The 21,839-nt window shown below is 38.2% G+C and overlaps 1 protein-coding gene across 39 annotated transcripts in view; it reads right to left on the bottom strand.

Moving 5' to 3' along the window:
• Positions 1 to 21,839, bottom strand: part of RBFOX1 (RNA binding fox-1 homolog 1) — an 881,269-nt gene that overhangs the window by 255,403 nt on the left and 604,027 nt on the right. For 10 of the 39 annotated variants that reach the window (XM_068147178.1, XM_068147176.1, XM_068147200.1 and 7 more), the window contains 2 exons: positions 14,414 to 14,568; positions 11,426 to 11,646 (listed from right to left, as the gene is read on the bottom strand). The exons of the other annotated variants lie outside the window; for them this stretch is intronic. In XM_068147178.1, coding sequence (XP_068003279.1) covers positions 11,426 to 11,512 — 87 coding nt within the window. In that variant the 5' untranslated portion in view covers positions 11,513 to 11,646; positions 14,414 to 14,568. The remainder of the gene's footprint in view (positions 1 to 11,425; positions 11,647 to 14,413; positions 14,569 to 21,839) is intronic. 39 annotated transcript variants of the gene reach the window in all.

Here is a 21,839-nt window from a genome sequence, read left to right on the forward strand (position 1 = left end):
TTTTTCAACAGTAGATGTTATCATGTCATTGGGAATGACAAATCCCTCTCTCCGCATAAACATGTCAGACATTATTTGAAAAGTGTGCAGGTCTACAGGGCCTTCCTCCCTGCCCTACCAAGTATGTCTAGGAAATCAGAAAGTAGCTCACATTTCAGACAAAAAAAAATAAATAAAAGAGAAAAATACATCCCTGTAGCCATCATGAACGGCTGCCATCGTAAACCTGATTACAGTGGCAATTAGGCTGAATGTAGAATGTTGCAATGCATAATATCACAAGCTTTTGAAGTCAGTTGGCAACATAATACCAAATGCCACTCAGAAATCAGATTTCAAGTGTTGGTATCCCTGAAATGCCTACAAAATTTTCTCATGGGTTGGAAGTTTCTCTTAAAGATACAGTTTACAGCACAGTGTGCTTTGGGGCACAGACTCAGAGCTGTCAGTCAGGTCTCCTTATGGTTTTCACACAGTGACTCCCAAAAATCTACTGCAGATGAAAGTTCACATAAACTGCCTTCTTTCTAAATCTGTGCTTCCCTGTTGGGAACATATTCAGCACACTTGGCTTACAATACAGGATGTATATAGTGGGCTTAATTGTGCCTAACAATCGTCTTGGCCAGTGGAAGGCATTTTCAGATGGGAAATGCGTACGAACATCTGTTGTATTTCCCTGTGCCTGATTTTAACTGTTCCTTCATGGAGGAAGGCATAAAAATCAAAGCATTCATTTCTGCAGTAAAAGGACCATGTATTCACTTCACTCAGTCCAGCACAGTATGTCAGTTAAAAATGGTACTCAGAGAATCCCACAATGGATTTATTTCATTTCCTGTAACAGCAGTCTTCAAAAGGCTCCAGCGTTTTTTAACAATTTATGTCTATAAAATCAGTTACCACAGAGCCAGCAAAGACAGTTTCCCAGTACACACTGGCCAACACTATAATGAAAGCAATCCATCTACTTTTCCTATAGAATGATTAGTTTTGAAAAATTTCTTGGAATCATCAACAACTTTAGGTAACCTTCAGAAATACCTTGAAGCATGTCCTTAGACATGCTGCTTCCCTTCACTTTAAGATTCTGAATGAATAGACAAACCTGGAACTACACAGAGCCATTTGTCCTGCGGCATTCTCTCTCTCTCTTTTTTCTTAAGTGACTGTCAAATACAAGAACTGATGTGATAGGGGAAAGTTGAATAGGAAGAACTTGTGTTGAACCCCCCAACACAAGAGAGACATGGGCCTGATGGAGTGGGTCCAGAGGAGGACCACAAAGATGACCAAAGAGCTGCAGCACCTCCCCTATGAAGACAGGCTGTGAGAGTTGGGGCTGTTCAGTCTGACAGGAGAAGGCTCCAGGGAGACCTTTTAGCCACATATCAATATCTGAAGGGGACCTATAAGAAGGCTGAGGAAGGACTGTTTAGCAGGGCTTGTGGTGATAGGACAAGGGGCAATGGTTTGCAGCTGGAGCAAGATAGCTTTAGGTTGGACATCAGGAGGATGTTCTTCACAATAAGAGTGATAAAATACTGGAACAAGTTGCCCAGAGATGTGGGTTGAGGCCCTGTCCCTAGAGACATTCAAGATCAGACTTGCCGTAGCCCTGGGCAGCCTGATCTAGTGGGAGGTGTCCCTGCTCACTGCAGCAGGGTTGGACAAGATAGCCTCTGAGAGTCCCTTTTAACCCAATGCAAGCTGTGAATTTGCCAAAGGCTGGGTGGTCATTTAAGGAGAACTGGGCCTAACCCTAGCAGCTGGAAGTTAGCCTTAAATTCTCTTCTGTTATAGGCTCCAAATAGTAGTAACTGCTAAAACCTCCTTCTTGTATCTAGGTAGCAAGAACAGAGATGGATACTTGCATCTTAAGCTGAAAGAGATGACAAAAAGAGCATGGAAGCTAGATTTTCTGTTTTATGGGTTGGCCACAGGCAAGTTAACATATTTTCAGATTTCAAGTTTGCTTTATTCTGGCTTGAGACATTGTAAGGCCAAAAAGGAACAAACAAACAAAAACCCAAACAAAAAACCAACCAAATAAAAAACCCAACCATACAAACAAAGCCAAAGAATGCACAAACCAAACCAAAAGCACAAAACCAAACAGACAAAACAAAATCCATGGGCACAGCTCTGTGTCTAGACACAAGATGTTAAAAGCATAATTTATTCCTGTGTTCCAGAAGGGAAGGTGCTCCAATTATACTGAATTTCCCTTAGCGAAAGGAAAGCTTGTGCTATCTTTTCCATGTTCATCTCAGAACAGACTCTTGCATGACTTGTCACAACAGAACAAGCTACATTCTTCATTCTCCTTGTTTTATCTCCAGACAAGGCAGATTGCTGCATTTCTGAGAGTAGCATTCATTGGAATGGAAACCAAAGAGTCAAACCATGCTCTGTAGCTTGCAAATGAATAGACAGCTTTCCAACACAGGACAGTTTCCAGGTACCACAAACCTAAAAACCACTTAGTACTACTTAGGCATTACAAATGCATAACAAAATATAAATTATTTAAGTTACAGACCTTTTCAAGCAGGGTTCAGACACTACAGAAAAAAAAATACACTTTCTTGAGACTGTTAAACTATCTTCACGCCTTCCTTAAGAATTTGTACTTTCTGGTTTGTATATAAACAGTCAAGCATCCTCCTGGTTTTTTGATGGCCCTTTTGTGGGGTTTTGTTGAGTTTTGTTTGTTTGTTTTGTGGGTTTTTTGTTTGTTTGTTTTTAGTAAGTTATTCAAACACAGATGTAGAAGTTTACATTCTCTGTACCTCAAATGGGAGCAAGATGAAACTTCTTAAAAAACAAAACAAACAATAAATATTACAACAATGTTTTTCAAAGCACTTCCAAGTCAAAGAGAAAAAGAACCTACCAAGTGTGAATTTATTTCATTAAAAATAGGTGTTCCTGTATCACACAGAATGTTAGGGGTTGGAAAGGACCTCAAAAGATTATCTAGTCCAACCGCCCTGCCAGAGCAGGGCCACCTAGAGTACATCACACAAGAACACACCCAGGTGGGTTTTGAACACCTCCAAAGAAGGTGACTTGGGTTTCCTTTTGCTTTTCTGATGTATTAGATATTGCTATGCAAAAAAAAAGATTAGAACTATGTTTTTATAGTATTTCTCAAAGTATTAAAAAAATTCTCATCTCTTTTTGCACAGGCAAGATCTAATACATCAGAGAAACAAAATGAAACACAATACTGAAAAGCTGGTCAACCACTAAAGCTACTCCTCTAAAAATGAAATAAATCCCTCTATAGACAAAATGTGTTTCCAGTGTTTAGGGATTAAGGAACCATTTTGCATAGGGAAGGAATACTCCTTTGAGCTTACTTTGAGATAATTGAATCAAGTTCCGTCTCAAGCACTCAGTTCAGCGTCCAACTGAGTCTCATCACTTGAGCCACACTTCCAGAGGAAAGTTGTCTCAAGGGAGTAAGAAAGGACTTCTTGGGTTTACTAATTCACTAAAAGCCAACATCTATGGAACAGGGACAAAAAAAATAATATATTAAAAAAATCATTCATTATTACTATCTGCAGCATCATTCAAAGGAAGGATTCCTGAAGGAAACCTGTTTTCCCTCACCTCTAGTCACCTTTTGTGTCTCAACTAAATGCCATCTTTCAGGCTTTTGACCAACTATGTGGTCATATATTTTTAAAAGCTTGAACAGTGTAAGGGTTTTTTTTTAACCCATTCTTATCACTCTTAATTCTCACTCATGTTCAGGTTCTGATTTCATACAATTCTAAGATTTTTCTCCAGGATGGAGGACAAGTAAACTACTTGTAAATTCCTTTTTTTTTTTTTTCCCCCCTCTTTCTTGCCTTCAAGTGACAACACAAATTGTTCTCAAAGTGTTTGAAATGTTATATATATTTTGCTGATATATGGTGCCACTAGCAGTAATAATGATGGCAGCTGATCCACATGTTCACAATTACTGCTAACTTTCAGATAAATCTAGGTATTTGCATGTTGGCAGGCACTCTCTTACTTGGCTCGCAGGTTGTGAAGTTTACACATCTAACATGGCTGGAGAGGCATTTCACTATATTTGCTATATAGTCATATCTTACAGAAAGACTAAGGCATCAGACATTTATCATTGAAAAAACACCCACAACAAACAGTATATAAACAACCTACTGTTTTCTCCTCCATTACTTTTAAATTTTAGCAATTAGCTCACACAGGAGGGCATTACATGCTTTTGAAATAGTATGACAAAGGAAGGACAAAAGACATAACAAAAGAGTACTTCTATCTCTGCAGGATGAAAAAGCACTGGGGTAATGATGATCATTTCACCAGATTTTTAATCTCTCAGAATTAAAAGGTAAAACTAAAATACAATTACAAAACAACAACAACAACAAAAATCATCATAGTTCAGATCAGTTCAGTACTTTAAATATTGTAAACTTTATCCTAGTCAGAAATAAGTTGCTTTTTCTTAAGGTTATGTTACAATAAAGTCTGAATAAAACTCCCTTGAAATGCACAATTTGCCTTACTTAATTCAAAGCTCTCAAAGTCTTACAATGCATAACAGGACTCATGAATATACAGGCAAGAGACTTTTACTTACTTCTCTGCTTGATCAGCAACAAAATTATCCATAGATTAAAATAATAAAGGTATTCTTTTTCACCTTAATAAAACCACCAGAATTAAAGAGGAGTAAGTCATCCTCCAAGCTACCCAGCTCACCTGTCTCAGGCCACAAGAAGAAAAGGAGCCAGAGTATTTGAGTTTACCCTAATTCACAATAATTTGATTCACATGGAAAACTTAGCCAGATTCAAATTGCTATCAGCTGTTTACAATGTTTGTGACCTGTCACTACACTAAAAAACCCTTCTCATTGCTCCTAAATTTAAGCCAGCTGTGATATCTCATTGGCAAATATTTAGCCAGGTGCAATTTGTTCTCACCTAATAACAGAGCAGCTCAAATGCAATCCTCAATTACTTCAGCTGAAAAAAAGTAGTTTAAATGATGATGTCCTTCCCATATTCTTTTCTTCCACAACCTCATATACTGAAATAGACATTTCATGTTTTTGCAACACCCTTTATGAAACAAGGTCTGAGAAAACAGTTACCTGCACACCTCAGTTAAAAACAGCAAGCAAGCAAAAAGACCAAATAAAACAAAAGATGGATTTTAACTGGGTTTCTAGCTTCGGCTCATGTAACACAAGATAACTTATCAGAGGGTGACTACGTAAACTATTCCAGCCAACTCCATAAAAATTAGTGTTCTATTTTTAGGTACACAAGCACATTTTGATATCAGTTGTGTATCATTTTAATGCAAGCAACAGAACTTCAGAGTTGTATCTCCTGGCATAATCTGACCATCAGAAATTTTATCTCTGATGATTATGCATGAGTCAGGAGATGAATAAATAAATAAAAAACCAACAGCTGAAATTCCAGATCCTTGGAAATAGCCATATCAGCTTGCTGGTTTCTAGTTAGGGAAGCCAAATTATATAGTCTGCTCTGGCACAGAATTCAGATCTTCAAAGCTTTGTCTTACTTAGTAGATGAACAAATAAATAAAACCTGTCCTAATGAAAGTTATGCTGTCTACAGAAACTACTTCTGTTCATACAGATTCCACTGCGTTTGCATTTATTCCATTACAGAAGCTGCAGCCCTCAAGTACTCAGTTTCTTGCCATACTAAAACACTCCATTAAAGTGTATCATGCAGCACATCAACTAGTGATCACAAGATCATATCATAACAATCAGTAAGTCTCCAACAGGACAAAATTCTGTCTGTTAAGTGTCAGATGAATTTTTTCCTGTTTTGCTGAGCTCAGAAAGAAGCTCTGAGTATAACTGCACTGAGGTGCTAAAGAGGTGATGCCTCATTCAAATCATGTCATGCACTGATCTCTGCAAGACAGGCTAGTGAGACAAAATAATGCAGATGAGTGAAGAGAATAACCACTTGTTTCTTAGTCAAACTAAAGCTATTTAGGTAGCTTATCTTTCTCACTAAAATTTGGTCAATGGGAAAGACATTCTGTGTCACTGCTCCTCTCTCTATCCTCTGCAGCTTCAATCACCAGGTATTTTATGATATCTACACTTAATAGCAAGAAACAAAGGTGGTTTAAAGAAAATGAACTCTTGCAACTGTAATATACTTTCAGGTTGCCTGTAGCCTCCTGAGCAATTGACAGGTTTAACAGAGAATGTGACGACACTGAATGATCCCTGTATTAAAAAACAAACAAACAAACAAACAAAAAGCACAACAAAATAACACAAAGGGAAAAAAACCACCCACAACAAACCCAAACAACCCAACAACAGAACAACAAAAAAACCCTGAGGTTTTATTTCCAGAGGTTTAACTACTAATAACTGAATTTTTTGCTAAACAAAGTATTGCAGACCACATCCATCCCCCTACCACCACCACCCCAGAGCTCCAATTTGAAGCACTTTTGACACAGAAATAAGAAACATTTTGCAACTCTTAGGGAAGAAATTTAAGATACACTCTCTTGAAAACCAGAATAAAATACACACTCAGAGAAGTGACTGCAGCAGTGGAACACAGCAGTTTTCCACTCAGAAAGCCCTGGGAGTACAGTACTGATAATTGGAGACCCTTATCACTTGCATAGACAGAACACCACAATCAAGGCAGAATAAATATGCATCTAAGGTAAATCATCTACTTACTGCATTTCAACTAGGCAATTCAGGCAATGTAAACAGAAATTATGCACTGCATTCCACTAGATGGTAATCTAAAAACAACCAAAAACAACTATACACCACTTCAGGCAACAGGGGCAGAACTGAAACCTCTCATCATTTCTATTTCAAATGCATTATTCAAATAAAACCTTACTAAATTACAAAAGCCTTTTTAATATAAGGTAACACAACACATCCACCACATCTTTCATAACTGGACTCCAGAAAGTCTGATTTCACAGGTAGATGAGCACACTAGCATCTACAAGTATTCTGGATGCATTCACTGCTAGCACTTGCCAGCACAGCACTGAAACAAGGATTTTTACAGACGGGTAAAGATGGAACTGTGAAGAAGTCTCACTGCTATTTTTCACAGCATATTCTAGGCAATTCTCTCACTTAGCCCTAAAATAAAATGGAACAGTCTCCAGATCACCACTTTTCCAGTCGTCAATCAAACACACTAGTTACCCAGGGTTTGGAAAATCAGATGCACAAATATAATCAATGTATCTAGAACAATTTAAGAACGATGTACTCAAAAGCACCTTCATTCCCAGTTTATTAAAACAGTTAACCAACAGCCATCCACTTCCTGCTTTTTGTCTACCCCACTTCACTGTAACACAAATAATTAAGCAAATGGAAGGAGTAGAAAAGGTTTTAGCTCAGCTGGCTGAAGTCTTAAACAACAAACATAAGCTTAAACGCTCAGAAGTCTTCAAGTTTTTCTGGTCACTATGCTAAACCAAAAGAAGACTTGCAGAAATACTGAGTGTAATCCAGAACAAAACCAGCACATCCTTTCAATCTTGAAGTCCTGCATTTTGTATGAAAGAGAATGGCCTTTCTGTTTAGAATTTTCGAGTAGCTTCGTGAAAAGTCCAAGTAATTCTAATTTTAACAATTTTTGTAAGACTGCACATGAACTGCTCTGTGCTAAATGGAAACCGAGCCACCTAAACCAGCTACGTAATAAATAATTTAGTGCCCATCATTAAAATGTCATCTATTGCACTTCAGTTTTTAAAATATTTGATCATAATCCTAACATTCCAACTATCAAGGGCAATCACAAAGATTTTATATACCTAAACCACTCAAACCCATGACAGATGAAGCTAATATGGAGATGTCTAACTTTTTTCCTAGACAACATACTAGTCTTCACTGAATTGGAAAATAGTGGGGTTTTTTGATGCTGTACTTTGTAATTTCAATGATAATCAGAGCTTTGTTTCACATAGTCATTCTGAGGACAGGTAAGAGAGCGCAGCAGCGCACAGCCACGCTTCCTGACAGTAGAGCAGTGGTCCCACACTTGGCCAAAGCAGATGGACCTTTTTCCTGTGACACCCTCTTGCCTTCACTGCTGATCTGAACCCCTAAGGGCTCCCTCATGGGAACCAAACGTTTAAACTGCCCTGACCCAAGGGCAGGATAAGGAGTCTTTTACAGGGTTGCCACTTAATCATCCGTGGGGTTTTTTTAAGTCTCACCTGCCAGGAGAAACAGCATGACAGTTCTGACACAAAGTAGGCTTTGCTGTCCCAACTGCAGTACCTGCTTTGGAGATCATGGCAGTGTGATTGTGACAGCCTGTGAAGCCACCAGAACATCTATTCTGCCAAGTCAGAAAACATCTCTCCACCCACATGAGACATAATGCTATTTATGCATCATTTGTACTGTCATGTAATTTTTTTTTCCTCCAGTAGCTTCACCCAGGAGGAAGAAGGGAGAAGAAAAGATAGTTTGTATTTCTCATTAAAAAAAAAGTATGCAACAAGTCACAGGCAATAATAATACCATCACTCTACTTTTTTTTGAAGCTATATTTATTCATTGGAAAGTAAAGGCAAGTTTGCAGGAATATTTAACTTCATTTGATACATTTTGACATATCTGGAAGTCTAGAAAAACTACCTTTTCTCTCTCCAAAAGCATGTATGTTGCATTTTTCATCAGCTCCCTCAAACGTATGATCTCAGACAGAGGAATACAAATCATCATAGACCAACACATGCAACTGGGAAAATACACCTGGCTGTTTATCTGAAGTGTTTCCAGAGATGCACCACAGCACCTGCCCTTTCTTCATCTGTCCTACGTTTCACACATTCAAATACTCTGTAAAAAGAGAGTGTGACAGAAACAAGCAGAGCATGTGGCATCAAGTTTAGTAATCATTTAGGAGGAAAGTCTGGAAGAGGCTGCACATACACAGCAGCAGCAAAAAGTAACATAGCACTCGAAGATGCAGAAACCCTGAAGACTAACAGTCCTCTGCACCTATCTGAGCTCTTGCTTAACCGTGCCACACAAAACCATGAAAAAAACCTTCAAATGTCTATGTGGAACTCTGTTTTCACATGCAAATCTGCTGTAAATCCAATTGGAAATTATGGGGAATCCCTAATCATGAATCTGTCTACTTTCTGTAGAAATCCATACAAACAAATAAATTGAAATCTTATAAAGCCTTAAAATGTTAAAACAACCTTGCATTCAAAAATACTTGAGGGCTGTGCTTCTCAATCTGCAACCCAGTACAAACATTTGTACAACCAGTTTATCAAGGCATGTTTTGGAACAAAAATTACCATCAGAGTTCTGAACCTGGTGTAATTACTGCTTAGAAGAGGATCACAGAATCATAGACCCGTTGAGATGATACAAGTATGTCTATTGGCTGTCCCTTGCATTATTTATTTTGGATATTTTACTTAGTTTTACTCTAAGAGATAAACAGTAAGCATTCTAGTATCATAAGCTGACTGCAGATACTGCAAATGCAGATTAAAAACTTGGGGTGATAGAGTGGTTCAAGTATTCACTGCTCTAGCTGACCCTCTCAGACAGTAACTCAAACACCCAATTTGTTTCCAAAATGCAAGTTTCAAGTATAACATTAGGAAGAGACAGGGAAAAGGAGAGACTAGAGAAGTATCCACATAAAGAACACTTTTCCACTGTATCCATACAAATGCCTTTTCATTTTTGTAGAACAATTCGTACTGCTTGACTATTTTACACCTATGCTAACGGAGCAACATAGGCCTGAATATCTATTTCTAAGGAAAGAAAGAAAAGAAACAAGACTGAAATAAGGCAACCTGAATTTTCAAAGGGCCCTTTCTTCTAATCTATCTGCTTGGATAATGCATCCAGAGTGGCATTTTGTAATGACAGCAACTTTCCAACAAATCAATAGTTATTTAATTCCCAACAAGCTCTCGAGTCCATTAAACCTGATTACATTCACCCATTTCAGTTGGGTGCAGTTATTTTTCCTACACCGGCACTTAATCTATAACAGGAACTTATGAGAACTTTCAAAAGCAATTTCAACATCAATCAGCATAGAGTGAAAGGCACGATTTGCTTGTAATTATTTATTGGACAGGATGGCACAGGGTCTGACTGAGCTGTGGAGTCCGACCTTCACCCCCAAATTCTAATGGATCTGAAGGCCTGCTTGATGTGTGCAAGTGCGCTATCGTGCCTCACTGCGCAAAGAATAACAGCATCAGCTTGCATGTCCCAAAAGACAAAGGTTTTCAATACCTGATGGCCACTGTGCAATGCTCTCTTTCTGTTTTAAACCGCTATGTCTGATAGTAAGCCTAAAGTGAAGAACACTGTCTTCAGTAGCTGAATGGACCTGTATGGAAAACCTCCTGTTCATGCAGCAGTCACTCCCCTACACCAGCTAACTGCTGTAGTAAAGGAGCACTATGAAAATTTGCCTCTTCTTCACAGTTTATTTGACTGGTCACTAGCACAACACAGAAATACTGTCATACATGTGCGTGTCTCAACCCTGTTAATGCCTAGCATCTGACTGCTGCTAGGGTACACTGGTTTTTCATTTTGTCTATGCTTCAAAATGTTACTTGTATCCTTTCTTAATGTCTTCTAATACTGTAAGCAACAGAAAACTTTTTCAATTAGTGTCTGCATGATCTATTCAAAATCCTGAGTCTAACAGCAGAAAACTCAGTCGTACCACGTTTTGATAACAATAAAACCAAACCCAGGCAACACGCAAACAACTAAATCTAGTAATTGCCAGTTAACTTTTGAAGTACAGAACTTTTGCCCTGAAGCAAGATCTTACACATTCAAAGTTCAAAAGGATTAATATGACATGCATAAATATTGTCTGAAGGTGCTGTATTCCTCCACACACAAAAACCACAGCCCCTTTTTTTCCATTCAGTGTGATGCATAACATATGAATTAATGCGTATTTAACACTGTTCATATTTGCTGTGCTAAAACACTTAACCTAAACACATCATGGTAAGTTACTTTGTCTTATGACCTGCTGTGGGAATGCTGACTCCCTCAGAAACCTAGAATGGATAGCAAATCCTCTGCCCTGTGGTCAACCTCGTGAAGCAAAGGCATGAATGTTAAACAGGAGACAAATCAATACAAGCAAATATAGCTCAACTACACCATTTATTCAGCCATGAGAGATGTCAATACTCAGATTAGGGTGATCCATCTTTTTGATTTCCTACTGTCTTTTCACTGACTACATGAGAGCTTTTGCCTGTATTAAAAGTGTTTGCTTTCTCAACCATAAAAATTCCAATTATTACTCTAAGTGCACTAGAGTTAAGTTGCTTGTTGGAAGCGGCCTTGCATTACCTGAACAAGTCCAGCGAAGTATGGTGCTGCCGGCAGAATCATTGGCACTCCATATGGATGTAGCAAAACTCCTTGAGACGACAACATGGTTTAAGTGATAGTATTACTCCCACTAAAGCTAAACACATCAATTGAAAGTTAGGGGAAAATCTATATACCAACTTCTTCCAAACTCAGAGCTAGAACCAAATAACTTCTGTCAGGGGCAAAGCCCACATCAGCTGTAAAAAAAAGAAAAAAATTGACGTCAGCAACTCTTAATGTTATAATTTTCTTCAGAGACAACAGATAGAGACAACAGCTGCAAACCTAACTCTACCCAAAAAGGAAGGTGCTATTCTGGGACCAGCTTAAGTAACATGACTGACCGAGTACTCGTAATCGGTTCAGATTTTTTAAGTACTATACACATACAGATCAAATTCTGCACAGATCTACTGATTAGAATTAATTTTCCCGTGGGTTCTGGCATATACATGATAACAGTTACTATTAGAAAGCCATTTGGAAAATAAGCAGGTTTATCATGATTGTGTAAATACATATTTCCCTATATTTATAAGCTGCTAAGCAACACTCATGAGAGTTTAAACTTAAGCCTGTTACACAGAAGATACATTCTGTTTCAAGTCACTGTATTTTTGAGCGAATATATTTGAGCTAATGCAAGTGAACTACTTCAATGAGTGCAAAATATATTTGAATGGCTTTTCCAACCTTTCACAACATCTATGTTGTTATACATTTATTGTAACTTTTAAAGAATAAAACAAATTTGACCTTTAAGAGTATTTACTATCTGAATTAAACTTACACTTAGTGTATGAGACAAAAGAAAGAAATGGAGGCTGTTTTCCCCCTAAACAAAACAGGTTTGCTTTTTCTCTGTACTACTTGCAGGACATTCTCTTCCACAGCTAATCATTTTTGTTCCAGACAAAACAACCTTAGTTGTTAACACCTGCTTCATGTGAAATGGATCTTCTGAGGCAGATATGACTAATGACAGGGATTACAATTGAGTACATTTTTTAATTCAATCAAGATTTAGTTAAATGCTCAGAACTCAGAATCATCCTCTCCTACAGTCTTTAAATAGCCAGAGTGCTTCACATTACTAATTTCAGCTACTTGATTTTGTTGCATAATTACTTTTCCAGATAACTAATTGCAGACAAGATTTGATGTGATACTCAATTATTTAATGTCACATTTTGACCATCGTGAAAGGTTTTCAGTAATTGATTCTCATGTATCAAGGCAGCAATGTTGCACAGTTTGGAAATGTACCTTAGCAGCTGCATGTTGGCCCTCATTACTATCAGCCTTACACCGCTTCTAACTTTAGATGTTGAGCTGTGACCCTCTGTGATGCTGGCCTGAGAGACTGCCAATGAGGATAGCAATTGTCACAGGATGAAGTGCTGTTTACCTAGTTCCATCTCCTGTTGCAGAGTCTGTTCACCTTTCTGCTGGGGATAATGCAATTTGCTGGTTATCTGATCATGGCTAGCTATTAATCATATTTCTTGTGTTTTGGGTGGTTTGGGGATTTTGGTTTTGGGGTGGTTTTTTTGTGTTCTTATTAAGGAACAGAACTCTGCAGCTTAATTATTAAGCACACAGTAGGCTGACACATTGTGTATTTTGCCAAAAGATTTTCATAAATCCCAGTACAAAACCAGTTATTAACTTCCATACAGAAAAATCTAAACACAAGGTCTACATGAGAAAGCGAGGTGCCATTACAACTTAATTAAGTACTTCTTTAAAGAGGAAAGTTCATCTTAAGTATTACCTTGTATTTGTTTGGCTTAAAAGAGTGAGTTGCAATTGAGGAGAAAAGATTTCTTTCACCTAGGAATGGAGATTATAAAATGGGTTCTGCAAGTTTCAAATGATATAAATAAGGATTGTTAAACTGCTCTGTAAAATGCCTACTTGTCTTTTTTGTTTCCACATGTATGTGTTTGATAAGACGTTAGAAAATCTAAAGAGCAAGATGATTTGTACAGGGAAGCACAGGCTTGAGGGAAGGTTTTCTGTGATCTGTTTTGGGACAGTTTTTGCTTAATGTTTTCGTTAATTACTCTGGCACAAAGCAACACACTGATGACAAAGTTGGAAGGTATTGTCAAGACTGAGAAGGATAGGAATATTATATAGGAAGAAGTGCTCAACCTTACAGACTGCACGGATAGAAATGAGATGAATTTCTGTAGTACAAAATATAAGGTCATGCTTCTGCTAATAACAAAAACTTCATTTCTCATCTCAGGAGGAAGAAAAGCAGAACCTCATTGCACCTGGTTAAGGACTTGGAGCTGGTAGTATGATGCCAATATGAAAAGACAAAGTATCAGTATTTCTTAGTCAGTTTTTTTTCCTCAGTTATTTATGCAGAGGTACTTCAACAGCACAGAGTTTTTTTTCACCCACATTACAAAATATGGCAAATTCAACACCAACAGCTCCAAAAAATCCTTTTTGTGCAGTTTAGTGGAGCAGAGCAACTCTGTTGTAACAGAAATCTAAGAAAGTCTGATTTGTTTATCCTAGCAAAACAACCTGTGAACAGGGAAGAAAACAGTAGGAGGAAGAGACTGTTTAAGCTAAGGACAATCCTGACACTAAAAAAAAAAAAAAAAAAAAAAAAAAAAAATCAAGAAAACACTAGTTATAAATAAATTTAGATCAAAAATACTTTTTTCAAGTTATTTTTTAAAAGTACTTTGGTGTTGGCTAAGTGAGGGTCTAGAACAGCCTTTCATATTCAAAGCAACAAAAAAGGCTACCTTACAAATTATGTAATACCAATTGCAGTGGTAGTTTGAACTCAGCAGCTTATGGGGAGGACCCTTCCAATCCTGTGCAAGCAGTATAAACATTCAAGAATAACAAAACATCAAATGTCTAGAAAGCATTTATATTTACTACATTGCAGATTGTCATATATAAAAATAAACTTTGAAAAGAAACTGTAGTTACCTGTTTTAATGAAATGATGCTTTGCTTGCCTCACTATAACAACATGCTTCTAAATGTATAGCTGTATGGCACTCCAAATCCAAGCTCTGACTTTCTGGTTGGGCTCTTTGATGATGTCCCATGTGTGCACCAGCTACCTAAGTTCGCACAAACCTCTGTGAATCAAAACCACAGAAGTACAATACAGCTTTACTCACGTCTCCGCCCCGTGCCAAATGCTGAACTTACGCCAATGCAACTACATCAGCTTTACCAGTTCATACCAACATATTTCTTCTCCCTCCCAGCCACACACAAAAAAAGGAAATTTGCCTTCAGTTTTACAGTTCACCCTTAAGCATTAATGGGCATTTCTGTTCTGCAAGAATATAGTGAATACATGAATACATGAAGAATGCTGAGGACTCAGAGAATGAGCCAGAAGAGTATTAAATATGCTAACAGTTCTGTTTCACTTTAACAGGACCTCTAGCATGATTAAGGTTAAGAATGGATCCAAATGTTATTGCTAGGACAAAGGCAGAATGGTCAGTACCAGGCACATCAATCACTTGTCTGAAGCCACTGACTGTGACAGTACTCACTTCCTGCCTACTCTGGGATTTTTACTCCCTGTAGAAAACCAAGTGGGTGCGTGGGGTGAAAAAGGGGAGATCATCTATTTTAAATAACTGCTCAGCTCTCTTTTCCATTACATTCTAGAAAACTATCAAGCTGGTATAAAAACCAGAATAAAATACAATGACATGCTAAGCCTTTCTCAGTATGTTGATGGAGGGCATGTTTCCAGACTCTGGGGTTTGTTTCATGAAGGATTTCCAAGAATTTTCTGAAACAGAAACCTGACTTTAAAAAAAAAATCAAAAACAGGATAAAAAAATGAAAGCAGATGGAAATAGTTTTATATATAAATAGTTTTATATGTAATAGATGAATAATGGTTTTCTATGTAAAAGTCATATATATTGATAAAACATACAATTGTATTTGTTCCATTTCTGCAGAATTTTGCTACAAAGGCAGGTGTTACTTATGAAAAGCTGGTTTTAAAGGTGTACAGCATAAGTTAAGCAAGCTAAGGGAGCAGTAGAAGGTCACACAACACAGGTATTTCAGGCCCAGCAGTCTAAAGCCATAATCACATGTTTTCATACAGAACCAAAGCTACTGACAGGAGTGCTCTCATAGTGATTTCACTGCACACTTGCTAAAAAGTCATTTGAAATGGGAAGGAAATGGAGACTTCCATACAGTACAGATGCACACAGAGAGAAATAAAGCTACAGGTATCCCTTGTAACTGGAACACACATTTAGTTGGAACAAGAAAAATAAAGATGCAAGAAAGGCCAAGATTTTAATCCTGCCTTCATACAACACTGAAATGGTGCATTAGACAATGAGCAAAGTACTTCTCTAGGGAAAAACAGACTAGTTTTGCTATAATACAAGGTAAAACCAAAACAAACCAAACAAACAAGCAAAAAAAACTAAAAACACAACCACAAAGCCAATGCTAAACAAAACCCCAAAGAAAAACACTTTAGCAACTTCCCAGGAAGCAACATTGCCTGGAAAAGGCAGATCCCTGCAATGCAGTCATCAACCAATCAATGATGTATGCTTTAATAAGATCCTGACAGAAATAATCTATTTAGACCATCTTTCTGCCAAATAATTAATTCTGCTTAAATCCTATATCTAGTTTAAAATACCACAAACAATGATTCTTCCAAATGAACTTCAAATAATTTCTACTTCCTTCCAACCCTGGCCTAACTTTCCAATCTCACAGATCATAAATAATTCAGGTACCACTTTGGCACCTTCATCATAGCTTATGCTATGTCATATCTGATTCCTTCAAGCTCTTCAATCTCCTGTTTTCTGGCCACCCTTCCTATTCTCCAAATGCTCTCCATTTTCTATTTAAGATGTCTCAGTGGTTTTCCGGTAAAGAAATATCCAGAACTGAGAAAATCAAGTAGTTTCCTAAGTCTCCTGGTAGTTTCCATCATCCACAGCAACTTAAAATTATTGTCCCTGAAAAAGTATTATGAGCTCAGTAGCATGCAGACTCTGAAAGAAAAGGTAGCTGCCTTTGATCAGCACTGCTGAAGTAAGCAGACCCAGGTATTAAATGATATATTGGTAGGTAGAGAAAGCTGTCCTGCGTGTCTTCCCCCACCCTCCCAACCACAACTGCTGCCACTGTTGTAACTACCCCACTTGTCTATAAAGATTATTTCCAGCTTTCTACGTAAACTATTGGAAACCAAATGTTGTTCAAGGGCATCAGACACATTATCTTCAGCTGCTGACCCTATTCCAATCTTTTTTCTAACCAAAGCCTGAAGTACATGTAGGGGCTGTTCATGCCAAGTATCAATTGCCCAGCCAATTCCTATTACACTTCTCAGCAGAATCAAAATACAACACAGGTATTTTCATAACTTTTAAAGTAGAAAACATCACATACACAAATCAAAGATATCTGTTGCTGTCATCCTGGTACAAGTATGCTGGATGCTGTCAGAGCTTGTTGAGCTTATTAAGCATCTCAGTGTGTAGAGCAAGAACACAGAGGCAGAAGATGGAGAGCCCATCTTTCTCCAGTATGTGAAACACTTGTGAAATGCAGCCCATGTAGTATCAAGACATTTTTCTTCTGAACTTGAAGTTTATATATAAAAGTTACATTAGCTCTTAGACACAAGTTAAAAACTAGCTACAGTTCCAGAGGACCCTAGCTTATTCTTTTGGTCAGAAATGAACAGTGCTTCAGTTGCCCTGAAGTTTAATTTTCTATCCGTTTTCTTTTAAATATACTATGGTGGCAAATTTAGAAATTTCAAAAGTAAATAATAATAATAAAAAATATGGTCCTGCTATCTTCAAGAGCTTCAGACAGAATCATCTCACACAAAACCTTAGGAAATGTGTTTGGGAAACAATTTGCCCTAGAAAACTCAAAGGATTGACATTACAGGCCATTTGGTCATACATGATTTAAAGTGCAATATCTTAGCAACTGTGGGTCTTAGACTACATGGCAAATGCTTATTCTTTGGTTTGACTAGCTCCAAACTTTTTTTGTTGTCAGGACTGTGCATTGCTCCATGTGCTGCTCTGGTAGCTCACTGCCTAAATAATTGCATGCATTGCACTACTTTTGGAATGCTCCCACAAAGTGCGCTTCCTTTTCTATGTGCGTTGCCCCACAACACATCCCTTTACTACCTCAGCAACTCATCATCACCTTCAAGCTCGCTTCAGTCTATTCCTACCCAACCTATTAATGTGAACAACTGAAAGATCAATATCTTCCCCATATTACCTTGAATATTACGCTCCTTCATCTCCTTACTATGCTCAAAACTGCATCAATACTTCCTCCTACCATTTCCTCATACCAGGTAAGAACTTCCTATAAACATCTATGAATGTTCTTTCAACCAATAAAACCTCCTTTTGGCAGAATGTCACACATAAATGTTGACTGGGGAATGAAGTGACTGCTGAGTAGCACAATGACCAATATCTCTGCTCCTCTGCAAGTTATCCATTTATATCCACCTTGACTGTAAATTCCTCTTGAAAAGAACTGTGTCTAGTACAAGACAATCACACCTGTGACAGTAAAACAAAAGAACACACATTCAAAAGGTTTACATCTACACCTGGCTTCATTCTTTTAGAAGCCATGAAGGCAAGTATTTATCTAAATGGCTTGCTCTCCTCCAGATCCTTAGAAACTTTCAGTTCCTGCTTCAACCAGATTTGATGGATATGTATTTGTCTCTTGATAGCAAAGTGATCTAGCTTTCAGTGAGTTGCAAAACATTCACTTACATTTGTTTGATCATCGTATGCTGGACAGAGAGAGCAGCTTAAAAAATGCTGTTAAGGGATGCGTCTGCGGTTGGGCTTCCCTTTGGCTACCACAGAAAAGGATCTGTCATCATCTGTACATATCATGGCACAAAACCAGAGAACAATCTGTACACCACCATTCCCTGAAAAACAAACTAGCAAATAACTATGGGAACCCTTCAACTTGTCTGTGTTTTCATATGAATTAGATTCTGAATTGCAGCTACGCTTGTCTTTTTTACCAGCGTTCATGCCAAAATTTAAGCTGAATGAACCTGGGAATTTCAGTTATTTAGTGTGCTGGACACTGATCTAGGAAGGAGGATAGCGTTAGACTACGCAGGATGTCACATGTAAAATCACCTTCTAAAGCTACAAAAAGTGGTGCAGTGTACATGGTGACACGAGCCACTTGTAGGGCAGTTACTCCAATGAACAGCTCCATGGCCCTGTACGATTCTGTTTGTGAAGGGAGTGTCTCTCTTTGTCTCCTGTTATCCTGGATGACTCAGCTGCAGAGCCAGATGAAAAACTCTTGCTTTAACTGCCAAGAGTTGATTTTGACATGCATACATTACTACTTAGTCGCAACACCAAAGAATGTGTTGCAAAGGTCTTCATTATGTTTCTTATGTCTTAATGAGCAGTGCATTGCGTTCCATCTCTTAGGGAGTTCTATAGAACCACAGAATGGCTTAAGTTGGAAGGGACCTTAGAGCCCATCAATGCCAGTCTCCCTGCCATGGGCAGGGACACTTGGCTGCTCAAGGCCACATCAAACCTGGCCTTGAACACCCCTATGGAGGAGGCATCCACAACCTCCCTGAGCAACCTATTCCAGCACCTCACCACCCTCATACTGAACAACTTCTTCACAAGATCCAGTCCAAACCTACTCTCCCTCAGCTTCAAACCATCCCCCCTTGTCCTGTCGCTATACAATTCCTATTGGTTGGCTACAGTAGCAAATAATTTGATTCTTCTTTGAGAGCAAACTCTTTCCAGTCTCCAGGCTATTTCAGTTATTTTTCACTGCTCTGCCCTTGAGTTCATCTGTCAGTTCTCTATAAGGTGAGATAAGCCTCCGATCTATGTGAAGTTAAACAGTTTGGGATATTTCGTATGAAACTGTACAGCAGGCACTTTCAAGATCTCGTGCTTGTTTGACATCATGCAGTTACACAATCAAACGATGGGAAATGACATCCATCTTCCAGTGATGATAAGCAATATCATATACACCTGTATTGTAGAAAATGTGAGGAGATATATATATATACATACAGACACATATGCATTTCACAAAACGAGTGCCAGTATCATATTATCACAAACCTTCTTTAACATCATCCAGTTATTCTTCTCTTCCACAATCTGGATATAAGATGACCAAGGAATAGGCCATTTTGAACGTATTTTGCCAACAGGTAGAAGAAGGTTATAATCTTTCCCTTGGGGCACACCAATTTGCAAATACAGACTAACAGCAGCAAAATAGGTTTTCCCTTGAAAATCATAAACAGACTAATCAATATCCACTCTCAACAAATCCTATTGACATACCCAAGCAATGCCATGATAGATCACCATCCATTCCACACAGGATTTTTGTTGTTACTTGAGCACACAACCAGTCTCACTATCAGTTCTTGGTTGTCTTGTTGACACCAACACACAAAGCAGGACCTTAGGAACAGAACAGTGTATTCTGTACCAGAGAAGCCACTTGCTATCAAAGGCTTTGGTTGTACAGAGACAATAGATAGTCACATTTTTGGTGTTTGGTGGTTTGTGGGTTTGGTGTTTTTTTTTGGTCAAATCTGGTCAAGCAGACTTCTCCTAATTGCTGTAGTCAGGTTATTCTGACTACTGTAATCACAGGAAGCTATGACTTCTTCTTGACCTCAATTAGCACATTCATTATTCATCAAAGTACAGTTTTTGTTCGCTTCCCTTGGGAAAAGCAGAGTATCACTGTGAAGATCTTTCAATACAACTTCATCCCCTAAATACTCTTGGGATTTGCTGACAATTAACAGCTACTCATTCCCCTGAGTAAAGCTTGTATTAATAGGAGTGCATGGTGAATCATGAGATGGTATTGAATCATGCCTCCTGTCTGTATAAATACATCATCCAAGCATCCCACTATGCCAAATGCAACGGTTTGATTGCAGAAACCAGCACAGGGTACATATCCTAACTGAGCAGTGTGCCTTGGAGAAATAACCTATTCACACCCCAAAATAATATAGACCCTACAGATCTATAAAGGGACCAGGGGGAATTGCTGTTCACAACTGACAAGTTTCATATTCTCCAAAGATAAAATGTCAAGACTTTGAAGGCTATAATTCAGTTCTTTCAAGACATCCACAATAGTTTTTTAGTACTGAAATTTCGCCAAGAACAAACTAGGAGCATCTGAGGCAAGCAAGATTTGGCTGAAAGCAAAGCTCAGCTGATGGGAACTTCACCTCCAAATCTGAATAAAGTTAAGAAAGCTTTTTCAGCTTCATTGCTACTTTGTGTCTTCATTCAATCTCCTAATGCAACTGTGTTTGGAGACACACCTAATCCTATGTTCATCCACCACTCCGAAACTCAGCCTTATGCATTACAAGTAGCTGCCGCGTATGGTCTGTCCATCCAACAGGTTCTACAGCACAGGATTACCTACCTCTTCCTCAGATGGGTCAGATTACTTCTGCCCACAGTCTGAGGGTTTGTGACTGAGGACAGGCCACTGTTAGTGGAATTGCTCTGGTACTCTCTGCAAGCACTTCTGTGTAAACAGCTAGTACATAGAAAGTAAGAAAGAACTTCCCTGGATTAAGGTTCAGGAAAACTTCCTGCTACTGCAGTCAAGAGATCTCACTTTTAAAGAATCACATCATATATTTTCTTTTCTGCTCTCCTCCAAAGATCTCTTGGACTATATTCTACTTATTTATTATACATTCTGTCCTAACTAACTATTCTTGCAAACAGGAGACTTCAGCACCCACAGTGGATACTGAATTCATGTGAACACTTGATTTCTAATGCTATCTCTCACAACTTCCTCAGGCCAGTGTAAACCTATGGGGATTGTGCCACTGCTCAGAATAGCAGATGAGGATAGAGCAAGCACTGAAGATCAGGAAACCATAACACTGTTGTGTCTATGCAAGATGGTAAACACCTTTTTTGTCATCCTCTTTTCAGCACTCTTACTTTTGGTTAATTCCCTTTTAGATTAGAGGGAAATAAAGAATGGTCTTTTAAATCTTGCTTTCATTCAGGTTTTAATCAAACTTTGTCAGTGCCCTTGGAGTACATTAACAAGGACTGGTGTAAATTTGTGCAGAGGACAATAGAAGAAGATTATTTCTGGCTTTACTGAAATTAGTACTTTCACTGATATTAAGGTTATTAGTTGGGGATAAGATTTTGTTGCTGCAAAATTAAGACAAAGAGTAGTCTTCTTCTAACACCTGACATGTGTCCATTTCTCCTGCACTGCAACTCAGGAGGATTAGACATCAAAATTTTAACTCAAACTCTTTGACTTA

This window comes from Melanerpes formicivorus, unplaced genomic scaffold (genome assembly GCF_026170545.1).
Source record: "Melanerpes formicivorus ecotype bairdi unplaced genomic scaffold, bMelFor1.0.p_v2 SCAF_14, whole genome shotgun sequence".
Classification (NCBI taxonomy): domain Eukaryota; kingdom Metazoa; phylum Chordata; class Aves; order Piciformes; family Picidae; genus Melanerpes; species Melanerpes formicivorus.